Source organism: Callorhinus ursinus, unplaced genomic scaffold, assembly GCF_003265705.2.
Source record: "Callorhinus ursinus isolate GAN/ISIS: 27379988/994484 unplaced genomic scaffold, GSC_fseal_2.0 scaffold3, whole genome shotgun sequence".
Taxonomy (NCBI): Eukaryota; Metazoa; Chordata; class Mammalia; order Carnivora; family Otariidae; genus Callorhinus; species Callorhinus ursinus.
The window spans coordinates 50,936,709-50,959,328 of record NW_027397065.1 but is presented as its reverse complement, the minus strand read 5'-3'; the positions used below and the strand labels follow the sequence as shown (position 1 = coordinate 50,959,328).

General features: G+C 43.0%; 1 protein-coding gene and 1 long non-coding RNA gene across 2 annotated transcripts in view; one reads left to right on the top strand and one right to left on the bottom strand.

Annotated features, from left to right (window-relative positions):
- Window positions 1-9,749, bottom strand: part of DCTN4 (dynactin subunit 4) — a 33,463-nt gene extending 23,714 nt beyond the window's left edge. Inside the window, exons 1-3 of the mRNA XM_025867234.2 lie at window positions 9,575-9,749; window positions 7,077-7,147; window positions 4,731-4,909 (exon numbers count right to left, since the gene is read on the bottom strand). Coding sequence (XP_025723019.1) covers window positions 4,731-4,909; window positions 7,077-7,147; window positions 9,575-9,709 — 385 coding nt within the window. The 5' untranslated portion in view covers window positions 9,710-9,749. The remainder of the gene's footprint in view (window positions 1-4,730; window positions 4,910-7,076; window positions 7,148-9,574) is intronic.
- Window positions 9,750-9,966: 217 nt separating this feature from the next.
- The window catches only part of LOC141372367 (uncharacterized), an 18,283-nt gene continuing 5,629 nt past the window's right edge, over window positions 9,967-22,620 (top strand). Inside the window, exon 1 of the long non-coding RNA XR_012377563.1 lies at window positions 9,967-10,085. This is a non-coding gene — a long non-coding RNA (uncharacterized lncRNA). The remainder of the gene's footprint in view (window positions 10,086-22,620) is intronic.

Sequence of the window (22,620 nt, the reverse complement as noted above, 5' to 3'; positions counted from 1 at the left end):
CATGGAGTACCGGAAATGAAAAAATAAAGGAAGTTTCCCAGTCAACAAAGCCAAAAGACAACCGAAAGAATGGGAGAAGATATTTGCAATGACCTATCAGATAAAGGGCTAGTATCCAAAATCTATAAAGAACTTATCAAACTCGACACCCAAGGAACAAATACTCCAATCAAGAAATGGGCAGAAGACATGAACAGACATTTCTGCAAAGAAGACACACAAATGGCCAACAGACACATGAAAAAGTGCTCAACATCTCGGCATCAGGGAAATACAAATCAAAACCACAATGAGCTACCAACTCACACCAGTCAGAATGGATAAAATTAACAAGGTTAATTTTTTAATTAAATTGCTTTTAATTTAATTAAAAGCAAAACCTAAGGTTTTGCTTTTGTAACATTTGATGACTGTGACTCTGTAGACAAGACTGGTCATTCAAAAATACCATACTGTGAATGGCCACAACTGTGAAGTAAGGAAAGCCCTATCTAAGCAAGAGATGGCTAGTGCTTCATCCAGCCAGAGGTCAAAGTGGTTCTGGAAACTTGGTGGTGGTCATGGAGGTGGTTTTGGTGGGAATGACAACTTTGGTCGTGGAGTGAACTTCAGTGGTCAAGGTGGCTTTGGTGGCAGTTGAGGTGGTGGTGGCTATGGTGGCAGGAAATGACAGATGTTGGCGAGGATGCGGAGAAAGGGGAACCCTCCTACACTGTTGGTGGGAATGCAAGCTGGTGCAGCCACTCTGGAAAACAGTATGGAGTTTCCTCAAAAAGTTGAAAATAGAGCTACCCTACAACCCAGCATTTGCACTACTGGGTATTTACCCCAAAGATACAAATGTAGTGATCCGAAGGGGCACGTGCACCCCAACGTTTATAGCAGCAATGTCCACAAGAGCCAAACTATGGAAAGAGCCTAGATGTCCATCGAAGATGAATGGATAAAGATGTGATATATATATATATATATATATATATACAATGGAATATTAGGCAGCCATCAGAAAATGAAATCTTGCCATTTGCAACGACATGGATAGAACTAGAGGGTATTAAAAAAAAAAAAGAACTAGAGGGTATTATCCTAAGTGAAATAGGTCAATCAGAGAAAGACAAGTATCATATGATCTCACTGATATGTGGAATTTGAGAAACAAGGCAGAGGATCATAGGGGAAGAGAGGGAAAACATGAAACAAGACAAAATCAGAGAGGGAGACAAACCACAAGAGACTCTTAATCTCAAGAAACAAACTGAGGGTTGCTGGAGTGGTGGGGCGTGGGCGGGATGGGGTGGCTGGGTGATAGACATTGGGGAGGGTATGTGCTATGGTGAGTGCTGTGAATTGTATAAGACTGCTGAATCACAGACCTGTACCTCTGAAACAAATAATACATTATATGTTAAAAAAAAAAAAAAAAAGAATAGCCAACATAATATTAAAGAAGGACAAAGCTGGAGAATTCACCCTAGATAGTTACTAAGATCTATTTTTAAACATTTTATTTTTATGTATTTTATTATTTTTTATCATGAATATGCTTTTATTTTAACATACAGTGTTAGATGCAAGTGTACAATATAGTGATTCAACAATTAAAAAAAAAACCCCAAACAATTCTATACATTACTCAGTGCTTATCACAATCAGTGTACTCTTTTTTTTCGTTGTGGGACTTTTTAAAAACTTAATTACTTTTTAAATTCCAGTATAACCAATGTGTAGTGTTATATTTGTTGCAGGTATACAATATAGTTTCAACAATTCTATGCATTACTCAGTGCTCAAATAAGTGTACTCTTAATCCCCTTCACCTATTTCCCCCATCCCCCCACTTACCTGCTCTCTGGAAACCATCAGTTTGTTCTCTATAGTTAAGAATCTGTTTTTCTTTGTCTCTTTTCTTTGTTCATTTGTTTTGTTTCTTAAATAAACTATTTAAGAAATAAATAAATAAAGGAAGTTTCCTTTAATAAAGGTAAGTGCAATCTCCACCCTGAAATGCTCAAATGATGGAAAGGTAGTTAGTGCCTTAGGTGGTCTTTAGGTCAAAACACACACACAATTTTTCTGTTTTACTGTTAAACATTTTATGTAAATACATGTGTCTTTGAGCATATGTTTAATGCTCCAGGATATCTGGATATGGAAATGCTGGGCAGAAGGATAAAAGCAATTTATTTTCAATAAACGGTGAAGGGGTTTTTAAGAGTACACTATCATGATGAACACCGAGTAATGTACAGAATTGTTGAGTCACTGTAGTGTACACTTGAAACGAATGTAACACTGTATGTTAACTCTACTAGAATTAAAATAAATAAATAAAATGCCATTTATTTTGTTAAAATAAAAACAAATATAAATAAGGGCACTTTGGAGCACCCGGGCGGCTCAATCAGTTAAGTGTCCAACTCTTGATCTCAGCTTGAGTCTTGATCTTAGGGTCATGAGTTCAAGTCCCAAGTTTGGAAAAAAAAAAAAATGGGGGGTGTCTGGGTGGTGTAGTCACTTAAGTGTCTTACTCTTGGTTTCGGCTCAGGTCGTGATCTCAGTTGTGAGATCGAGCCCCAAGTTGGGCTCCACACTCAGCATGGAGTCTGCTTGAGATTCTCTCTTCCTTTGCCCCTCCCACTCGTGGTCTCTCTCTAATAAATAAATTAAATCTTTTAAAAAAAAAAATAGGAGTCCCCGGCAGGCTCAGTGGGAGGAGCATGTGACTCAATCTCGGGGCTGTGAGTTCAAGCCCCACGTTAGGTGTAGAGCTCACTTAAATAAATATACTTTAAAAATAAAATAAATAAATAAATACAAATAAAATTTTAATAATTATCAAACTGCTCTCCAAGGTGGTAGGAGATGAAAGAACTATTTTGCCATACTCTTGCCAACACTTGATTATTACCAGATCTAAAAAATTTGCCAAATCAATGAAGTTTTAATTTGTATTAATCATACAAGGCAATTTATGGATACTCAAAGAAAGAGTCGAAATAAAAAGAAAGGGCTAATGAATGCAAGGCCACACAAGGTGGATGGAAGGGTTGTGGAACCAAAGACGGCTGTCTCAAGAGAAGATTCTCAAAGACCTGGTGCCCACTTAACTGTGAAAAAGATTTTTGTTGGGTGGCATTAAAGAAGACACTGAAGAATATCACCTAAGAGATTATTTTGAACAGTATGGGAAAAATTGAAGTGATCGAAATCATGACTGACCGAGGCAGTGGCAAAAAGAGAGGTTTTGCTTTTGTAACATTTGATGACTGTGACTCTGTAGACAAGACTGGTCATTCAAAAATACCATACTGTGAATGGCCACAACTGTGAAGTAAGGAAAGCCCTATCTAAGCAAGAGATGGCTAGTGCTTCATCCAGCCAGAGGTCAAAGTGGTTCTGGAAACTTGGTGGTGGTCATGGAGGTGGTTTTGGTGGGAATGACAACTTTGGTCGTGTAGTGAACTTCAGTGGTCAAGGTGGCTTTGGTGGCAGTTGAGGTGGTGGTGGCTATGGTGGCAGTGGGGATTGCTATAACGGATTTGGTAATGATGGAAGCAACTTCAGAGGTGGCGGAAGCTCTAATGATTTTGGCAATTACAACAATCAATCCTCAAATTTTGGACCCATGAAAGGAGGAAATTTTGGAGGCAGAAGCTCCGGCCCCTATGGTGGTGGAAGCCAACACTTTGCCAAACCACGAAACCAAGGTGGCTGTGGTGGTTCCAGCAGTAGCAGTAGCTACGGCAGTGGCAAAAGGTTTTAATCACTGCCAGGAAACAAAGCTTAGCAGGAGAGGAGAGCCAGAGAAGTGACTGGGGAGCTACAGGTTACAACAGATTTGTGAACTCAGCCAAGCACAGTGGTGGCAGGGTCTAGCTGCTACAAAGAAGACATGTTTTAGACAATAATCATGTGTATGGGCAAAAAATCGAGGACTGTATTTGTGACTGTGTAACAGGTTATTTTAGTTCTGTGGAAAGTGTAAAGCATTCCAACGAAGGATTTTAATGTAGTTTTTTTTTTTTTTGCACCCATACTGTTGATTGTTAAATGTAATAGTCTGATCATGACGCTGAATAAATGTGTCTTTAAAAAAAAAAAAGGACTAAAAAATGTCAGGGGAGGGAAACACAAACTTGAGTTGTAACTTTATGAAAGGTTAAGGTCTTTCCATGGAATCTGCAAGGTTTGGAGGAGTTTGGAGTCAAGATAAAGATCATTTTAACCCGACTGTGAGCCCTTCCATGTACACATTTTGGTTATTGATCATTTTTATTTCCACTTCTGAGAGCAGCTCTTCTTATCTTTTGCCTAGTTTTTCTTTGGGGCTTCTTTCTTGATTTATAAGGGTTCTTCATTTTTGGTTATTTATCTTTAGCCTGTTATATATGACCCAAATATTTTTCTTAGTTTGTCACTTTTATCTTTTAAATTTGTTCATGGTGTCTTTCATCATCAGGAGTGTTTATGTTTTATGAAGAGCATTAACATTTTGATTCTAAAAAAGTGTCAGATTTACCAATGCTATTTTACCAACTCTAAGAAAACTAAATAGTTTACCCAGTCTTAGATGAAACATTATAGTCCATAAATGTGAGAATTTGGAAACACAGATGATTTACTTCTGAGTTTAGCTCCTGCCTTCCAACAGGTAACAGAAATAATCATCTGTGGGCAATTTTAACACTACCAATTTCACAAAATCTCATGTTGAAGTCCGCCTGACTCACCCACAGATTTGTCTGCCATGCCTACATCTCTAGATGTCCAGCGACAAAATCCACAGGCCAGGTAGTAGGCTTTCTTCATGGTGGTCTTGGCAGGGTCATCTGGAAGTTGTGTGGAGATGCTTGTTGCCCGAGTAGAGAGAGTGTGCATACAGCCGGGACAGTCAAAGCAGTTGGCACACCTATAACACAACACCACTGTTACTCATTACACAAATATTCATCAAGCAACTGCTATGTGCCACACACTGTTCTAGGTGTTAGGAATTCAAGAGGGAACTATAAGGGAGGACTGTCTCTCAACGAAAAAGAAATAAAAAAAGTATTAAAATCTTGTTTTAAAATTTAAAAGGTATTGTATGTTTATTTACTTTTTTTAAAAATGTAATCATCACCAAAGTTCCTGAAGAAATTAGAGCCTGACCCAATCCTACTCCAGAGAACATCACTGTTAAACAGTCTGGATTTAACTATTTCAGACTCTATTTAGGCTTGTACAGACCATAAAGATTTCTGAGACAGAGAGAGGTCACCGCTTATGCCTTCAGACAGGACAGAGCAGCTGCACAATGAAAACCTTAGAGGCAATAATATAATACGCTGTGAAATTGGGTTTGGAAAATAACTGCTTGTTTGCTGTGCCAGAGAGCTGACACAGAAACCAAACGATGCTATCAAACTGCAACAGTTGAGGAGCAGTGCCTTTTCGGGGCTTTCTGTTCTCTCCTTAGGCACTACTCTTCCTAATGCTCAGCCAACATTTCCTCTTTCGGGGCCCCTGTGCCTTGTTACTTGTAACTTTTTCACCATCTGAGATTATCAAGATTTCACTCTTAGCCCTGGACTTACCCTGAAGCTCTGTGCTACGACTCTAATTATCTGCGATATTTTGCCTTAACATCCTCATATAAGGATAATAATGGTATCTACCCACTGTTCACTGCTCACTGATAGTTTAAGGATTAAATGATGAAATTAATGTGTGGAGAGCACACAAAGAAACAGTGTCTGGCTTATTAGGAGCTAGTTCTCGGGTTCAGGAAAGAAAAGTCATGGTGGTTCACAGCCATGGAGGTGTAAGGGTATGATTGGTAGCAAAGGACTTACATGCTAAGCTAAAAACCAAATGGCACCCAGTGACAATGAGCACACCTACTACCCAGATCTTGGTTTTTAATACCATTTTCCAATAAAAGGAACCAGGGCTCCTTGGAGAAATGGCTAATTCAAGGACTGAGGCCGAGTCCTGGGATGAGCCTGGAGTATCTTGTAGGACCAAAAAATAAGAAAATGCTCAAATGAATGAACAGCGCCCCCCACCCCACAACCCACGCAACAATGAGGGTACGTCAAAGGGATATAGGAGTCTACCAAAAGAGCTCCCGATGGCCAAAGCTGGAACAACCTGAGCAAAGAAATAAAGTGGTACTGGATTATATCCTAGGGTATAAAATCAATATTCACGCTTTAAATAAATGATTAAATAAATAAATAGGGGAGGAGAAAAAATCTCCCATTCAAAAGAATTCCAAATAATTTAAGTAGAGAACCCTCATGGAGGGGGAACATAACTCCCCACTATTTAAGTGTCGGCTATGAGAGTGTTTTCTTTCCAAAGAGTACAGTATTAAAAAAAGAGAAAAATGAGTGACTCTATATTGGAGAAACCTGACAAACACTAGCTCAAGCCAGGTCATCAAGGCTAACATCAACAGTGATAAGTTCCACTGACAGTATGTACCCTTGGTGGGATGTAATGAAAGATGCACTTTACCTCTGCTGTCTTCCTCCCCATAACACATTCCCCAGCTGATGAGAAAAACATCAGATAAATTCCAATTGAGGGATATTATACAAAATATCTTACCAGTACTCCTCAAAACTTTTAAGGTCCTCACAACCAAGGAAAGTTTAAGAAAATGTCACAACAAGAGAAGCCTAAAGAGACATGAGTATTAAATATAACATGGGTATCCTAAATAGAATCCAGGAACAGAAAAAGGAGATTAGGGAAAAACTGAGGAAACCTGAATAAAATGAAGCATTTATTTAATAATAAGGTATCAATGTTGTTCATTAATTGAGACAAATAGACTATACTGATACAAGATGTTAACAATAGGGGAGACGACGTATGGGGTACACAGACCTCTCTATGCCATCCTCACAATAATTCTTAGGTCTAAAACTGTTCTAAAATAGAAAATTAATTTAAAAAAATCAAAGGACATTTCATCTAAAAAATGAAAACAAGCTAGTTAAAAATGTGAGTTACTTTCCATGTGTTTTCTTACCAGCTAGTAAAAAAATAGTTGAGGAAAACAGAAAAAAAACGGATCCCAATCTTACCTATTCTTTTTTAGTTTGGCTTCAGCCGATGGCATATTTTCTAAGCAACTGGGACAATAATGGGAGTCCACCTAGAAAGAAACAAGAAATCAAAAATCAGAGGAAAAGGCACTCAGTCTAGCTTGTATATACATCTACTCCAAACAGTGAATTCTAAAATATAATGCAGCAGAGGGTGAGAGGCCACTGATATGCCAAAGAACCTAGACTGTTTTCAGCTTAGGGTTTATTCTTCAACCATGCTTTTTCTTATCCTCTGTATTTCCTAAAACCCTTCCATTTTTCCTTTCTGATCTTACCTGTTTACTTTCATCAGGATTTTATGTAATAATGTGTTAAAAGTTGCCTATGGAAAAGAAGAACTCTATGATAATCTAATGAACACTAATAAATAAAATAACCCAATTTGTGAAGCTGTGATCAAATACCCTTCCATCCTTTTATACTGTTTAGCTTTAATGGACTGTAATAACTTGACCACACTTAAATTGTTAAGGGAGACTTTAAAAGTTTTCTCATTACCAAAGTATTACATGTTCACAAAAGCATAAATTAACATTTACAAAATCAGCTTTAGCCAACTGATTAGAGATTTTTAAATGGCAAATTAAACTACTAAACTAGCAAGTCTTATTGTATTTAACTCAAAAACACAGAAGAAAATTAAATCCACTGTATTTTTTAAGCTCTGAATAATTATTTTCCTTAATGTAGGTAGATCCTATTTGACAATTCTAGAACTCTAGTCACCTACAGATGTAAAGACAGATTTAAATGAATACAAATACTATGAGAGAAACTGGCTTCTTTTTTCATCATCTGCTATACACAGGACCACCTTTGAAAAAATAAAGTCGCTGCTCAAATAATCTCCAGGAACATAAAACACAGTATTGCTAACTAATATTTGCACTTACTCATCATAAAAGGCAAACTATAATTTGTTCCTTCTTGTGGCTCTTTTCAAATTCTGCCTGTCCCTTCATGTGCAACTCCAATCCCAGGTTCTCCATTAGAACTTTCTGGACTCCTCCAGCCCTCACCAGCCTCATCCTTCCCCAAACCCTAAATGGCCTCCACTTCACAGGTGGAGGTACACATGAGTCTGTAAAAGGTGCAGTAAGACAGAATGTCCTAGCTCAAGATATCCTTAGAAATCATGGAGACTGAGCTCTCTAATGACCATCAAGTGGGAATCTATTCCAACATATTCTGGAGGTGGAAGTGGAGCTGGAACAGGAAAGCATCTAAAAAGACAAAGGACCTGCTAAAGAGATACAAACAGAGAAAATGCTAATAGAGAAAAAAATACAAGAAATATCGTGTATATTATATGGCATTGATTTTTCTCTTGTTTTATTACTTAACTGCTTTCTGTGACTATTCTTAATATTATGAAAAATACACCCAATAAAATTGTTATTGATAATAATGTGTAAAATGGCTTACAGTATAGGACACATTTTCATATGCATTTTTAACAGTCCAGGGATTTTCAATGAAGTTCTCTGAATCATGTTTCAAATCCTGATTTGCTGTTGAGTTTCAAATCTTGGTTCTCCCTGCCACCCCCAAAGTTTTGGTTGTGTGACCTAGGGCAAACACTGTCTGTTGCTTTAATTACATTTTTTTAAACTAATATCCATTCTATTGGCCTGTAGGATGATTAAAGGAGTTTACATAAACCACATGGCATACAGAAAGCACTGAATAAGCAGCAACTGTTACCAGCAGCTTTTCCTTAACTAGACTGAGTCACTCAACAGCAGGATTTATGTTTTTCTCGTCTTTTAAAACCCAAAGCTTACGGAATGAACAAGATGTGCCAAGTGCTGTAGAAGTTTGGGGATTTTGTTACTTGTTTTTTTGTTTGTTTGATGCGGTGGGGCGTTTTACGTTCTGAGCAATCCGACGTCCAACGCTCACTTGTGCCTGCCGAAGGACAGCATCATACCCTCTGGAAAAGCGCCTTGAGCTTATTCACCACAGACCTTATTCTAAGCGCTTTTCACCCAACTCGCCCCAACCCAACCTCTTCCCTGCTGCAGGCCTTGGCCTGAGCCAGAAAACACAGCAACGCCCAGTTTCTGGCCAAAGTAGAGGCAGAACTTCCAGGATGGGAGGGGCATGAATGAAAATGCCTATCGGCTCCACCCTACAATCAGTCATGGAAAGACAGTATCTCGCCCCTCAAGTGACCTGAATAACCCACCCAATTACCAAACACCCCAGGAGACCGCCAGGGTCCATAAAGTCAGGTTTGTCCAATCCGAGAGCGCTCTAGAACCAAAAGATCCGCTCCGCCCCACCCAAGGCCGCTCCTTCTTTCCAAATGACAAATTATAAGCAAATTAAATCAAACAGCAAATCTGAGTGACGAGAGACATAACCAATCAGCAAGCCAGGAAAATGACTACCCGCCCGTCGCGGTGACTAGGACGAACCCTTCCCCCCTCTCCCCCAACATATACACATTTTTCACGGGACGACTGCATTACCTCGTGAGACACACATTCCAGCGACCGTAGCTCGCTACAATAGCGGCAGAAATAAAGCTGCGATAGCGGGGCCCGAACCTTCTTTTCTCCCTGGACTAGGTAGAGAACCCGCTCCGATTGCAGCAAGGACGCCATCTTGGAGGGGGAGGAGTCAACGACGCTCTCGCCGCGTCACGTGATCCTAGAGCCTGCGTTTGCCTCACCGCTTTTCCTACGTCTTTCGTCCGAGACTTTGCGTAAGGTTTCCGACCTGGTGGGGTCTGGCGCGGGCCGAGAGTCACAGTGCGCGTGCGCAGCTGGGGAATCGCCGCTTTCACCCCCCAGCGTCTCAGTGAGCGTTTGTTACCTGGACGAAGTCCGACCTTTCCTATCATTAAGTACGCAATCACAGATCACATCCAGACAGGCCAGTGCTCTCCTTTTCTTTGTTTCTTCCAGAAAGAAAGGCGGTTCTTCTGTTTTATTTACAACTGCCTCTCCTGCCCTCACCTTCCAGGCCGACTTCCAGAAGGTAGATGGGTAAATGGAGGGTCTCAGGGACAGAGTGCCTTGGGAACTGGGAAGTTAAGAGTCACACCAGCACTTTCTTTTGACTGTTTTGTCGCTGACCTGTAGGAAATTTTCACAGACATTATCTCGTTTCAAATTTCTTAAGACTGTGAGTTCCTCCACACAGAAGCCATGTCTCGTTCATTTCCAGGTTTCGAGTACTTAGAATTAGGACTGAGCCTGTATTGTGGGCGTTCAATAAGTATTGTTTAATGGAGGAATGAAATCATTGCGTGAACAGTGTTGCTAGATGTCATTTACATTTTTTCTAGTGCATAAACTAAGGCTTAGATATATAAAATGACCACTTAGAACCGGCCTAGCAGAGACTGGAGACCAGGTTACCTGCCCCCAGTTCTGTGCTCCTCTCATTGTACTAATGTATTATTTACCTGTCTGACATTGGAGTTGGTGATTGAAAAGAAATGGAACTGAATATTAATAGTAGCTAACATCTATTGAATAATTATTGAATGTAAGGCGCTGTGACAAAACTTTACATGTCTCATTTAATTTTCACAAAAACTCCAAAAGGCAGGTCCTATCTTTTATTTTGCACCGAGGGAAACTGAGGCTCAGAGAATTACAATGATTTGTCTAAGATTTCATAAATAGCAGCAGACTCTGACTCCAGAGCTTGCATGCATTACTCCTATGCATACTGCCTCTAGCATATTTCCCCCAGCTTTATTGAGGTATAATTGACAACTTAAAATTATATATATTTAAGGTGAACACCTTGATGATTTGATATACATTGTGAAATAATGAACTCAAGCTAATTAACATATCCATCACCTCACATAGTTACCATTTTCTTTCTTTTTTCTCTTTCTTTCTTTTCTTTTTTCTGATGAGAACACTTAAGATCTACCCTCTTAGCAAATTTCAAGGATATAATATACAATATTGTTAATTATGGTCACATTGTTACACATTAAATCTCCAGAAGTTATTCATCTGTGTAACAAATTTTGTACCCCTTGACCAACATTTCTTCATTTCTTCCTCCCCCCAGACCTTGGCAACAACCATTCTCTATGCTTCTATGAGTTTGACTATTTTGGAATCCATATATAAGTGAGATAATGCAATATTATCTTTCTGGGTCTGGCTTATTTCGCTTAGCATACTGTCCTCCAGGTTCATCCTGTTGCTACAAATGGCAGGAGATATATATTTATATATTTATGTTTATATTACATTTATATTTCAGTTATTGTGTAAATATTTATATCTCACATTTTCTTTATTCATCTGCTGACATTTACATTGTTTCCATATCTTGGCTATTGTGAATAATGGTGAAATGATCATGGGAGTGCAGCTATCTCTTTAAGATTCTGATTTCATTTCTTTTGGCTATAGACCCAGAAGTGGAACGACTGAATCATAAGATAGTTTTATTTTTAATTTTTTGAGGAACCTCCATATTGCTTTCTGTAGAGGCTGTACCAGTTTACATTCCCTCAACAGTGTACAACAGTTCTCTTTTCTCTCCACAAGCTTGACAACACTTGTTATCTTTTATCTGATAATGGCCGTTTTAACAAGTGTGAGGTGATAGCTCATTGTGGTTTGTTTGTTTTTTTTAAGATTTTATTTATTTATTTGACAGAGAGAGACACAGCGAGAGCAGGAACACAAGCAGGGGGAGTCAGGGAGGGAGAAGCAGGCTTCCCGCCGAGCAGGGAGCCCGATGCTGGGCTCAATCCCAGGATCCTGGGATCATGACCTGAGCCTGAAGGCAGACGCTTAACGACTGAGCCACCCAGGTGCCCCATTGTGATTTTGATTTGCATTTCCCTGATGATTAGTGATATCGAGCACCTTTTCATATATCTGGTAGTCATTTGTGTTTTTGTTTTTTAAAGATTTTATTTATTTACTTGACAGAGAGAGACACAGCGAGAGAGGGAACACAAGCAGGGGGAGTGGGAGAGGGAGAAGCAAGCTTCCCGCGGAGCAGGGACCCCGATGAGGGGCTCAATCTCAGGACCCTGAGATCATGACCTGAGCGAAGGCAGTCGCTTAACCAACCGACTGAGCCACCCAGGCGCCCCTCATTTGTGTTTTCTTTAGAGACCTATCTATTCAGGTCCTTTGCCCATTTTTAAATTGGGGTATTTATTTATTTATTTTGCTGTAGATTTTGGATATTAACCCCTTATCAAATATATGATTTGCAAATATTTTCTTCCATTCTGTAAGTTACCTTGTCATTCTGTTGTTTCTTTTGCTATGCAAAAAGTTTTTATTTTTTATTTTTTTAAGATTTTATTTTATTTATTTGACAGAGAGCGAGAGAGCACAAACGGGGAGCAGCAGAGGGAGAGGGAGAAGCAGGCTCCCCAAGCTGGATGCAGGGCTCCATCCCAGGATCCTGGCTTCATGACCTGAGCCGAAGGCAGATAGTTAATTGACTGAGCCACCCAGGCGCTCCTGCTATGCAAAAGGTTTTTAGTTTGATGGAATCCCACTTGTCTATGTTTGCTCTTGTTGTCCAGAGCCTGCAGGTAGAGAGAGGCTACAGACTTAAGCTGACTCCACATGAAACATACCTTTTGGAGCACTGCTTTTGAAAAATTCAATTCAATGGACAATTACCTGGTCCCTATGTGGCAGGTACTGGGGAGGGAATCAGAGAGAAATGAGACAGTTCCTGTCCTTAAAGGGCTGAGTCTAGGCCCTAGGGCAGTGTTTCTCAAGTGAGGCCCTGGATCACCTACACAGAGAATTACTGTTATAAATGCAGATTCCAGGCCCTTATCAAGACCCAAATTAAGGGACGCCTGGGTGGCTCAGTCGTTAAGCGTCTGCCTTCCGCTCAGGTCATGATCCCAGGGTCCTGGGACGGAGTCCGGCATCGGCTCCTTGCTTGGCAAGCAGCCTTCTTCTCTCTCTGCCCGCCGCTCCCTCTGCCTGCCCTTCTCCCTGCTTGGGCTTGATCTCTCTCTGACAAATAAATATATAAAATCTTAAAAAAATAATAAAAAGACCCAAATTAGAATTTTGGGGGGTGAGGCCCAGAAATCTAAATCTCTATTAAGCTTCCAGATGAGTCTCATGCCCACAAAATTGGAGAACCGCTGTTTTTTCATAATCACTTGTTTAACTTTCTGTCTTTGGCCCCAGGCCTGAGCATGGCAGGCCTTGTCTCTGTGCTTTCTGAGCATTGGTAGCACTGCCTTGCAGGTTATCAGATGTTTTCTGCCCCCTGTGCTATGGAATATGGAAAGTCTCCAATGGCAGAAAACTAAGGCATCCTGCCTATCTCTTGCCGGGCCTCTCTCCACACCTTCGGGGGCTGGATTCTATTCTCCATGATTCCGGTTCCACAGAGCCTTACCTGTCAGACTCTGAAAATTAGTCCTCACTTTGGAGATCTGTGTCCCAGGGCCAACTCCAGTCCCCGGGCCCAGGTCCTCCCCAGACGTTTTTACTTTGAACTGTATGATTACTACATGAATACCTCCTTAGGATCCCTCTGGGAATCCACTTGGCAAAGCTGCAGGTGTGAAAGAGTGAACATTCTATGGGACAATCATTGACCAATGTAGGGTGGGAATCTGTGAATAAATGCCCCTTTCTTCTTTCTCCTAGACATTCTCGGTGTATCTTTAGAGGGTACCAGCAGGATCAAGCCCTAGTTGCATGCAGTGGTGACCCAGCTTGATAACGTGCCCTTGTACTGACCTTCCTTTCAACTGGATGACTTTTTCCAGCTAGCTCCCTGCCTGCAAGCTCTGTTGTCTAAGGGGAGTTGAAGTTAAGATAGGGACCCAGCTGCCAGGTAACTGGTAACCACACTTAATACTGATTGGCAGGGAGCCCTCGTGAAAAGACCAGACCAGTTTATACTCTCACCATTGGTATCCGAAACTCCCATTTCCCCATTGTTTTGCCAACATGGAATATTATCAAATATGGGTGAATAATTTTACGCTTTCTAGCTATGGGATCTTGAAAAAGCCATTTTCACCTCCAAGACTTGTTTTATAACCCATAGAATGGAAAGAATAGTCCCTGTTTTGAGGTGAATAGCAAATCACCATGACTGAGCAAGCACTTTGTAAACTATGAAGGACGAGGCACATATAAGAAATGGTCCCTGATTATTCCAAATATGAAAAACCCAAAAGGGTTTTCCTTTCTCTAAAGAATCCTTCAGAGTAAATTCACAATAACAACTAAAAAAAAACTGGAGTTAGTCACACTTTGGTCAGACGAGATCTTTCAGAGAGGGCCTGAAATTGAGCCCCCACATCAAAGGCTCAGGGTCCTCCGCAAAGTAAGAATCCTGGAGGGCTAGTCTGAACCGGTGCTGGCCATCTGCCTGGGTCACCCTTCTCGTTTGGGTTTCCTGCTAGAAGACTGCCTTAACCACAGGTGTCCCTGCATTGAATCTGCACACTCACCTAAAAGCCATAGTAAGTGAACAGAGGGAGAAGAGAAAGGTCCCCTGTTTCTTCAGACCCCTCCTGGGCCCCCTGAAGGGCGCTGCCTGGGAAACGTGGTGGCGGTGCTGGCTCTGGCTTATTTCCGCAGCGGAAACCGGGCGGAGGGCTGCTGCTGTGTCTTCACTCTGGGAGCGTGGCCACAGACTCAACTCGGAATTGTTTTTCCAGAGCGAATTACCTTGCCCCATCTCCCACCTCTGCTATTGTAGCTATGTTCTTACTTTCACCTAGCTGCCCCAGCCAAAAACCTGGGGACTTCCTGGGCGGCTCTTGCCTTTCAGTCCTGCCTCCTGCACAGCCCAGCCACCTGCCTCTCTTCCTTCTCATTGCCCACTGCCTTCATTCGGTTTCACCAGTTTTTTCTTGAGTGTATCGCAGCCTCCTGACTGCTCCTGGGTTTGCTCTCCAAACTGAGCCAGAGCGATGTTTCTGAAAGCCCTGTTTTGATCTTGATCCTTTTTTGTTATTCAGCTTTCTCCAGTGGCTCTCCAACACCTACAGGAGACACCCCAAAACTCTTGGGATAGCATATAAGGCCCCCCAGACCCTGGGGCCTGCCTACCTCTTCAGCCTCATCTTCCAAACACCTCCTACTTAGACTCAAGGCCTATCTAACTCTTGCTGAGCCACCAACAAAAATGTGCAATTCATGTAAGCCATCATGCCTCTGTACGTGCAGTTCCCTCCGCCAGATAAAACCTTCATCTGCTTGCCAGTTCAAGGTTCATTTCATCAGTGAAACCTTGTCTGAACCTACAAAGAGGGACTTGGACACACTCGCCTTTGTCCCACAGCTGTGTCCTGTTAGAGCAACTGACATACTGCATTGTCTTTGTTTTCTCAGCAAATCTGTCTTTCCTTCCAGACCATGGCCTGGCAAAGGGCCTGGCCCAGAATAGGGACTCAGTAAATTCTGTTTGATGACATACATCTGGGACTATTTATCGCATGCACAAATTGCTAAATCTGCTCACGTTGCCTGATGGGTTATTGTTCGCAAGTCATCTAACATACATATACATGCGGCAGTTGCTATCACTATGAACTCAGTCTTACAGGTGAGGAAACAGGCTCAGAGAAGTTAAGGACCTTGCCCAAGGTCATGCCAATGGGATTGTGGATGAACCCAGGTCACCTAACTCCATACTCCACCATCTTACAGATTACCCTATAGCTCATGGGTTGGCAAACTTGTTCTGTAAAGGGCCAGATCACAAATATTTTGGGCTTCGCAGGCCAAGAGGTAAAGTCAAGGATATTATGTACTATATAACAAGAGAGAAAATTTCTGTTCCATCTCTCTGGATTGTCCATTGCAGGATGTTGGGCACACGTTGCCCCAATTCGGAGACTTTCTCCCAGCAAAGAGGGAGAATGGCCCGTGGCAAGGGGGTGGGGTAAAGGGGTACAGGAGAGAGAGATTGCCTTCCTGTTCAGTTTAACTTTCTTCCCCAGTGACCTGTATCTGGGCGCCCTTCTCTCCTCCCAAGAGAGCCTGGCCGTCTCAACTGGGGCAGACTGAGATTCCTCTGCTCAGTGACTGGCAGTCACCAGTAGCAGAATCCCTACCAGCATGGGCCCCGGGCAGCAGTAAGGCACAGGCCTTCGTGGCCTGGGAGGCAGGCCTTGGAAGCAGTGAGGGAAAGAGGGGCACAGGAGGACGCCTGGCTTGGTTGCCAAGGCTTATAGTGCCAGCCTGCCTCAGTGGTGCCTGCAGACTTCACGGAAACAGGCAGCAGGCATGGGTTGGAGTTTGCTGTCTCCCGCCTATGATAGCATCCTGGTGTAGTAGACTGGATGACTTAGAATCATCACATACCGGAAAGATCCCACTTTAATCCCTGCATCTTTCAGATGGTGAAAATGAGATCCAGAGAGTTAAAGAAATATGCCCCAGGTTTTCTGATTCCTGGTACAGTATTCCATTTTCTTTTCTCTCTTTTTTTAAAAAAGATTTTATTTATTTGAGATAGAGTGAGAGTGGGAGAGAGAGAGAGAGAATGAGAGAGAGCACAAGCAGCAGGGGTGGGTGGGGAAGGGGCAGAGGGAGAAGGAGAAGCAGGGAGCCTGAGGCAGGGCTCAATCCCAGGACCCTGGGATCATGACCCGAGCCAAAGGCAGACGCTTAACTGACTGAGCCACCCAGGTGCCGCAGTATTATGTTTTCTCATTTCATAAATGAACTTCCCAGCTTCATGCTGCATCTGTTAATTCATATCCGCAGCTGAGTAAGAAACCAGCTGCTCCTCTAACAACACTTAAAAAACAAGAAGGGGCGCCTGGGTGTCTCAGTCGGTTAAGCGTCTGCCTCAGGCTCCCCGGGGGAGCCTGCTTCTCCCTCTCCCTCTGCCCCTCCCCCCTGCTCCTGCGTGTCCTCTCTCTCTCTCCTGCTCTCTCTGTCTCTCTGTCTCTCCCTCTCAAATAAAATCTTAAAAAAAAAAAAGGAAGAAAGCAAATGTAAGAGTAAGTGGGATACTAATGGATAGTCTGTTCAATTTTGCCTTGGAAGTTTGCTGGGATGGCATCCTTCCCATTTGAGGCATGTGAGTTTCACATCTCTAGAGTGCTCTCCCTTTGGCTTCCACGGGATTTTCCCAAGCACACTCAAGCCAAAGCAAAGCCTGTCCTCCACACTCTCCCTTCTCTGGTCTTAGTAGACCAATGGAAAGCTGATGTCACTTCTGTGGCCCCATGGAACACTTCCTCTGTGCTCTCCTGAGGATGCGGAGACATGAGCTGGGTGTCCTCTTTCAGCTAGAGGATGCACAGGGCGACCACCGGCTAACCACTGCAGCTGTTACCCAACTGCTGCTGGTGCTTAAGACAGACCTCTGGCCCCTGAAGTGCTGGCTCATAAGGGACAGACAGCTCATGGCCATGCACTCCACTCATTTCCTCCTCCCACTTGTTTGCCGACTCACTCCTGGGAACTCACATTAGCTCTCATGAAATAAGGGTAAAAGCATGGAACAGTAGAGCCAGAAGTGACCTTAAAGATTATTTAGTCCACTCTCCTTACTGTAAAGATGAACTAAAGCCAACCCAGAAAAGGGAAGGGACTTGGGAAGACCCCAGAGGAAGTTAGAGATAAAGCTAGGGTTTGAACACAGGTCTTCATTCCAAGTTTATTGCCTTCACTATACTTGGCTGGACCTCCATCTCTACACTGTTCACCACTTAACTCCAAACCTGGCTTCTAGAAGACCCACCAGTGTATTGATTGTTGATTTGACTAAAATAGAATCGAAGATTGAATTTTAGCCTAACTCAGTGCCTGACACACAGGAGGCACTCAATAGGCATTTGGTGAGTGGATGAATACTACCTTCAACCATCTAGAACTTGCTGGCGGATAGAAGTCAATGAATTTAAAAAAAAATTCTTTTTGAACTTTGAGCAATTCCTTCTTTTAGAAGGTAAAGAAAGAAATGGGTCGGGGGGGGGATGCCTGGGTGGCTCAGTTGGTTAAGCATCTGCCTTCGGCTCAGGTCATCATCCCAGGGTCTGGGATTGAGCCCCATGTCAGGCTGTCCGCTCAGTGGGGAGCCTGCTTCTCCCTCTCCCTCTGCCTGCCATTCCCCCTGCTTATGCTCTCTCTCTTTGTCAAATAAATAAATAAAATCTTTAAAAAGAAAGAAAAGAAAGAAAGAAATAGGGGAAGGGAGGCAGATTGCAGTTTTAGATAGAGTGGTCAGGGTAGGCCTGGTGAGAAGACTGGATTTGAGCAAATATTTGAAGGAGGTAGGAAGTAGGCTGGTGGCTATCTGGGGGAAGAGGCTTCCAAGCAGAGGATGGCAAAGTCTCTATAACTGAGGAACAGCAAGGAAGCAGAGGGGCTGTTAAGGAGTGAGGAAGGGGGAGAAGTTTAGGAAATGAAGTCTCAGAGGTAAGGTGGGGGGTTCAGCTCATGTAGGGTCTTGAAGGGCATTTTAAGGACATTGTATTTTTGCTCTGAAGGCAGTAGGGAGCCATTGCAGGATTTCAAGCAGAGCAGTGACATGGTCTAGCTTACATTTTACAAGGGTCACTCTGGATGCTATTTTGAGGATGAACTATAGAAAGACAAAGATATAAGCAAGGGATCAGTTTGGAGATTACTGCAGTAATCCAGGTGGGATGTGACCGTGCCATGGACCAGAAATTCTGACTATATTTTGAAGGTAGAGCCTACAGGATGTCCCGATGTCCAACTCGGGCATGTCATGCACACAGACTGCCATATGAAGGGTGATTTGGAGTCATGCATCACAGAGGCCCATGTTGGGTCAGAGAATAATCCATTTCATGGTTTGGCTGAATTCAGCCACTGGGAGTTTATTTCTTTATCAAGACGATCTGTTTCTTCTTACTGAGGTCAAAATAAAAACGTCACAGAAAGGATCAGATGCTTTTATGTTTAAAAGAAGGGGATGAAACCAACTTGTCTGGTCTCTAGTTTACTTTGTTCCAAATCACAAAGCATGATGGTTACCACACAGGAAAGTATATTTCACAAGAGGCCCAGAGAAAGAGCCAGTCCGTTGCTAAACACATTGATCAGATCCTCAGAGCTCCAGCACGGGCTGAGAAGGGGACGCTGGTGTGGGAGAGCCCAGCCCCTTTGGAATGGTGTCAAGGGCTCTTCCAAACAAGCTTTATCCTTTGCTGTGAAAGTAAAACAAGTGAATGAAAGTTAAAGTGGGTAGAGCATAGAACATATTACATTGCTAGTATTTGTTATCAGGCCACCAAGTTTAGTCTAATTCCTTCATTTACACGTGGAAAAACAGGTTCAGACAGAGGAAGCGGTTTGTCTGGAGTGAAACTGGATCTCTAGCTTACCTAATGAGCACCAAGTTGATTTCTTTTATTATATTTGGGTGATTGGGATTTCCAGTCTCGCCCACACTCCTCTCTGTGCCTCTTGGTTGCCTCTTCCAATTCATTTCTGGGGAGCCCTTTTAGATTTTGAGCTGTCAGTGTTTCATCTGAGAATCTTTCTGCCCTCCCAGGGAAGCTTTTCTGTTTTTGTTTGTTTTTTGATTCTGCCTGTAGGACATTCCAGGACATATCTGTAAGTGAAGAGATCATAAGGCAATTGTCTCCCTCCGTCTGACTTACTTCACTTCACAAAGCCCGTGAGGTCCATCCTTGTTGCCACGAATGACAAGACTTCATTTGTTTTATGGCTGAATAATATCCATTGTATACACACCCCAATTTCTTTATCCATTCATCCATCGATGGACACTTAGGTTTCCATATCTTGGCTATTGTATATGATGCTGCAATGAACACGGCAGGGCACGCATCTTTTTGAGTTCGTATTTTTGTTGAAAAGTGGGAGTGTAGTGGAGTGTAATCACAAGGAGTACTGCAGCACCCCAGGGCTAGTAAACGCAGGGTGCCGTTTATGGCCTGAGGTCTGGAGGGCTAATGGGAGGGAGCACTTACTGGAACCTGGAGTCAGGGCAATGTGAAGAGGGCCCCCTGACAGGAGCTGGGACCTTTGGGTCCAGGACAGAGCCGAGCATTGGCATCCCTAGGGCAGAAGGTAGAATGCAAAATGCCTTATCTCCTGCTGCCACGTGCCCCTTAGCTGAACCCAACAGGAGGTCAGACATCAAGGAAACCTATCTCCTCTTGTTTTCCCTCCAAAGCAGACTATAAGATGAGGGTTTAAGTGAAATCATCTGTGGAGAGGCTCAGGGAACACTAGTAGAGTGAGGAACTGATACAGGGAAGGCGAGGCGACCAATAAGGCTGGGTTGTTAAACGGGCAGTCCGGGTGGGTGACTGGAGCTTTAGTCCCACAGAGAAGCTCTGGGGGACAACGTAAACACACACCTCAGAACATCTCCACCGAAGGGTGAAGGAGTCAGGTGTTTATGCCTCTACCCACATCTTTGGCTGAGGGCTGCTCCTGGGGATGCGTGTGAAATTCCTTGGTACTTTGGGATTGCCAGGCTGGCAGGCTGGGCTCGTGTGGGAAAAGCCCTCAGCCACAAAGAGGCTGGTGCCAGCAGCTGAGAGCCCGGGGAGAACTGAAGTGGGGGAGGTCAGGGCATTGACAGTGTCCAATGGATGCGGGCTACAGCCTGTACAGACGAACCTCCCGTGCACATCGCAGGAGGGAGGCGTGTGTGGAGGGAGATTCCAGAGGGACAAGTACAACTTACACGCATATTTAAAGTAAACAAGTAGGGGTGCCTGGCTGGCTCAGTCGGAAGACCATTGACTCTTGATCTCGGGGTCATGAGTTCGAGCCCCACGTTGGGTACAGTGACTACTTAAGTAAATATAAAATAAATAAAAACTGAAAGGAGAATTCAGGGTTAAAGACAAAAAAATAAACTGAGCAATAGTTACCAATACTCCCTAAAATTCAGTAGCACTGTTTAGGTTTCAAAACGATTTTTCCTCTTGATTCTCCCAATTCCTGTCCTCCACCCTCTCTCAGAGACATGCAGCTAATGGTCTGACTGCTCATGCATCGTGCAGCAGCTAGGGCAGGAATTACCCCTTCTCATGGAGCAGACAACAGAGGCGTGGGTCGGGGAGGGCTGAACGCAGTAGGAGGCAGTCAGCTGCGAGACATTAGGAACGGTCCTGCCACCACTTCCTGGCTGAGTAATCTTAGACAAGTCAGCATGTCCCCTTTGGGGGACCACAGAATGGCTGCAAGGACTCAGCGGTGTGATGCATGTAAAACCCTTGCTACATGGCAAATGCTGAAGAAGTGTTCTTTAATCTTTTTGGAAAAAAATAAAGGCAAAGTCTTTTATTTTATATTTTTCTCTTTCTTCCTTTTTAAGATTTTGTTTATTTATTTATTTATTTGAGTGAGAGGGAGAGAGGGAGAAGCAAGCTCCCTACTGAGCCAGAGCCCTACTCAGGGCTCGATTCCAGGACGCTGGGATCATGACCTGAGCCAAAGGCAGACACTTAACCCACTGAGCCACACAGGCGCCCCGATTTTTTTTTCCTTAAGACCACAGTTTACTTCAAAAATTATACTGGCTGGGGGCACCTGGGTGGTATAGTCAGTTAAGCATCCAACTCTTGGTTTCGGCTCAGGTTGTGATCTCAGGGTTGTGAGATTTAAGCAACATGGGGCTCCACATTTAGCACAGAGTCTGCTTGGGATTCTCTCTCCCTCTCCCTCCACCCCTCCCACTCATGCTCTCTCTCTAAAATAAATAAATAAATCTTTAAAAAATTATACTGGCTGGACTATGATATCAGCCAGGAATAGGAATTCTCTTCCCTCTCAGCTACATGACAGTGATAATTGAGCACTTTGGAATTAAGCCATGAGAGTGAATACAGATAATTATAACCATGCTCATGAGACCACATGACCATCACTCCACCTGAAAGCTGTTATGTGGAAGCCTCCTGTCTCCATTTCTTCCTTCCTGTCTGCTCAGCAACTTGTTTTCATCTCAAATGCCACAGGTTTGGAAAATCCCATCATTTTACCTTCTTGCCTCATCACTAGTTCAATGAGGTCTTTCGACTACGATAAAATAGGTTGTAATTAAAATAAAAATAAAAATTCCTGCATCTAGTTTTTAGGTTAAAGGCACATTTCTTTTGAAAGTTAGCAAGTAGTGGGGCTTCCTCAAAGAGTAAGATGGCATTTGCTCAAGGAATTGGGAATTGTTCCAAGGAGAGAGGGGAAGGGAGAGAACAGTCATCTCAGGAGTCCTGCTGCCCAGTACCTGACTTTTGGGGAAGGACTGAGCTGTTGAGGGACCTGTAAGCAGGAAACTGATGTCTGAGCTGGACATTTCCCTAAGTGGAACAAGGTGGATTATCCTGCATGGATATGCTTGTAACTCAAAACTGTAAAACTGATCTTAAGATCCTGAGTCTTAGCTTTGAAAGGATAGTTCCGTCATGCCCATGGTGCGCTCACTTACCCTGACTCACCAGCCCCCCACCATTCCAATGGAGTCTTCTGCAATATCTCTCTGCTTGCTTACCTCCACTGTTAGGGAGCTCATCACACACACATACACACACACACACACACACACACACACACACACACAC